Below are 2638 nucleotides of genomic sequence, written 5' to 3' on the forward strand. Positions count from 1 at the left end.
TCCCTGCAGTGCACTGTGCAGCGACGTAGGTAACATCATGTGTTGCCTGTGACTGCTTTTTGTTTTCCATGCTTCTCTTTAATCCTGGCTCCTTTGGGGCTGTTTCTAGTTGAGACATCTGTGTCTTGTACCTTCCCAGGTTCACTGTTGTTGCGGAGAGTCTGCAGCAGGTTCGTCAGCAGCTTAAAAAGCTGGAGGAATTGGAGCAGAAATTCACCTACGAACAGGACCCTATCACAAAAAACAAGCAAGTGTTATGGGATCGCACCTTCAGCCTTTTCCAGCAGCTCATTCAGAGGTAACTTGAGGGAGATTTATTAGCACCTTCTGCAATTATTTTATTCAGAGGAACATTTTATGATAATTCCAATAATTTAGAGGATTTAATAGGTTATATAAATTCTTTCGTGCCAGTTGATTCTTCCTGAATTCCTTGTGTATGCCAATGGCCCTTCATGCTTGTGGCCACCTAGGCTGGAAACTGTAGTAACTTTTTATTCCTCCTTCCCCAGCAGCCAGTCTATGCCAAGACGTAGCGTGTCTAACTTCATGATATTTGTCCTCTCCTTCCCGTCACCATTCAGGCTCCCAGATCCTCTTTTCTGAACTCTTACAGAGTAGCCTCCCAACCCCTTCTCAGCCCCTTCCTCCCTAAACCCTGTGACCCAGTGCTGTCCCAGAGCAGAGTTCATCCCCTGCTAATCCATGTGGAGCCGTCAGCTGGACATGTGTGGCCCTACTTCTGCAGCCTGGACCTGGCTGGCCCCTCCACGCTTAGCGTCCACACGTACCCCATTTCCTGGCAAACTTGACCTCTTGCTGTTCCCTAGCCCCATTGTACACTTACTTCTCTGTGCCTCTCCTAAGATATTTCCTGTACCTCAGAGCCACCTTTTCTTGTAACTCCTTTAAAATTGTATCATCCTGAAAGTTTCAGCCCATATCTCACTATGACATCTTCCCAGAGTTCCCAGCTAGATTTTATCTTCCTTCCAGACTTGCGTATTTCCTCTCCCACTCCGCCTTACATTATATGATTATGTATTTCTGTTATCTTTGTTGAAGATTGGAAGATTCTGGAAGACAAAGACATGTCTTTGTCACCCTTTCTCACCCGCAGGGCCTAGCATAGTGCGTTGTCAACAGTAGGTGTTCCAAACATGCTTAGTAGGTAGATGAATGTCACTGAGTGGAAGAGTAGAGTTCATATGGCAGGGTTTTTTAAATATTTTTTTTTATGCTAACTTGACATAATAAAAAGGTACTTGGTTCCCTGTGGCTAATGTCTAAATAAGAATGCTTGTTTGTTGAATTTTGAAAAAATTAAGGACATTTACTTGGATTTTTGAGGGCAAATTTGGTTCTTAGTGCAGATTTGTAAATGAGCATAATCAAATTCAGGATTTTTATTGTTGAATAGTATCACAGGTCATTACAGTTACTCTGTTTCTGTTGAGTGTAAATTAGATTTGGAGATTTTTTTTTTTTACTAACTAGAAAGTATTAATTTGTTCATTCAATTTGTAAGAATCTTTCAAACTATTTTTTAGGTTGTGCTTTTTAACTCTGTTTCCTTTCTAGGGAAAATCATTTTTTACTGCCTTCACCTTCATGGAAATGCTAATTTAACTACACTTTGCTGGGTCTTTACAGCTCTTTTGTGGTAGAAAGACAGCCTTGCATGCCAACTCATCCTCAGAGGCCACTGGTTTTGAAGACTGGGGTACAATTCACTGTGAAGTTGAGGTAATAAAATATATAATTATATACACTGTCACATAGTTTGCACCCCGAATTGCCTTTGACAAAACTGTTATTTGGGGTACTTTAGAGGAAATAATTTTTTAGTAGGTATTTTTATATGAATTCTTATTTAGAACAGCTAAGAGTCTGTCTTTTATATTCAGAATAGAAATATAATTGATATACAGTTGGCTCTTTGTATCCGTGGGCTCCGCATCTGTGGATTCAACCAATTGCAGATTGAAAATATTTGAAAAAAAAAAATTGCATCTGTGCTAAACATGGACAGACGTTTTTCCTTGTCCTTATTCCTTAAACAATACAGTATAACAACTATTTACATAGCATTTACATTGTATTAGGCATTGTAAGTAATCCAGAGATGATTTAAAGTGTACAGGAGGATGTGTATAGGGTATATGCAAACACTAAGCTATTTTATGTCACAGACTTGAGCATCTATGGATTTTGGTATCTGTGGCTGTCCTGGAACCAATCCCCATGGATACTGAGGGACGACTGTATAAGTATATACACACACCTGATGCTTTTTCCCAGTTGTAAATGTAATGCATGTTCACAGTAAAAAAGGAATTCAAAATTGCAGAAAGGCATAGAGTAGAGAGTGAAAGTTCCCAGCAGCCTGACCTCTCTTGAGCTTAAGCTCATAAACTGAGCTTTATGAATCCCTGAACCTGTTAACTAGCATGTGTGCACATAGATTTATGACATGTATGTTTTTCTGTTGAGTGGGTTCATAGCTTTCATCAGATTTTCAAAGGTGTCTGTGGTCTAAGTATCTGTGGGCCATCACAGTAAAGAGCCTAATGTCTCACCTCTCAAAATTGGTTCATGTCTGCACAAATATATAATATTTGTGTGTGTGTGTGTATTT

At 39.6% G+C, this 2638-nt stretch overlaps 1 protein-coding gene across 1 annotated transcript in view; it reads left to right on the plus strand.

Annotated features, from left to right (window-relative positions):
- The window catches only part of STAT1 (signal transducer and activator of transcription 1, 91kDa), a 41858-nt gene that overhangs the window by 20490 nt on the left and 18730 nt on the right, over nt 1-2638 (plus strand). The window contains exons 10-11 of the mRNA XM_008569669.1: nt 140-298; nt 1654-1746. Of these exons, the coding sequence (XP_008567891.1) occupies nt 140-298; nt 1654-1746 (252 nt within the window). The remainder of the gene's footprint in view (nt 1-139; nt 299-1653; nt 1747-2638) is intronic.

The sequence above is a fragment of the Galeopterus variegatus genome, unplaced genomic scaffold (assembly GCF_000696425.1).
Source record: "Galeopterus variegatus unplaced genomic scaffold, G_variegatus-3.0.2 Scaffold523, whole genome shotgun sequence".
NCBI classification, from domain to species: Eukaryota; Metazoa; Chordata; class Mammalia; order Dermoptera; family Cynocephalidae; genus Galeopterus; species Galeopterus variegatus.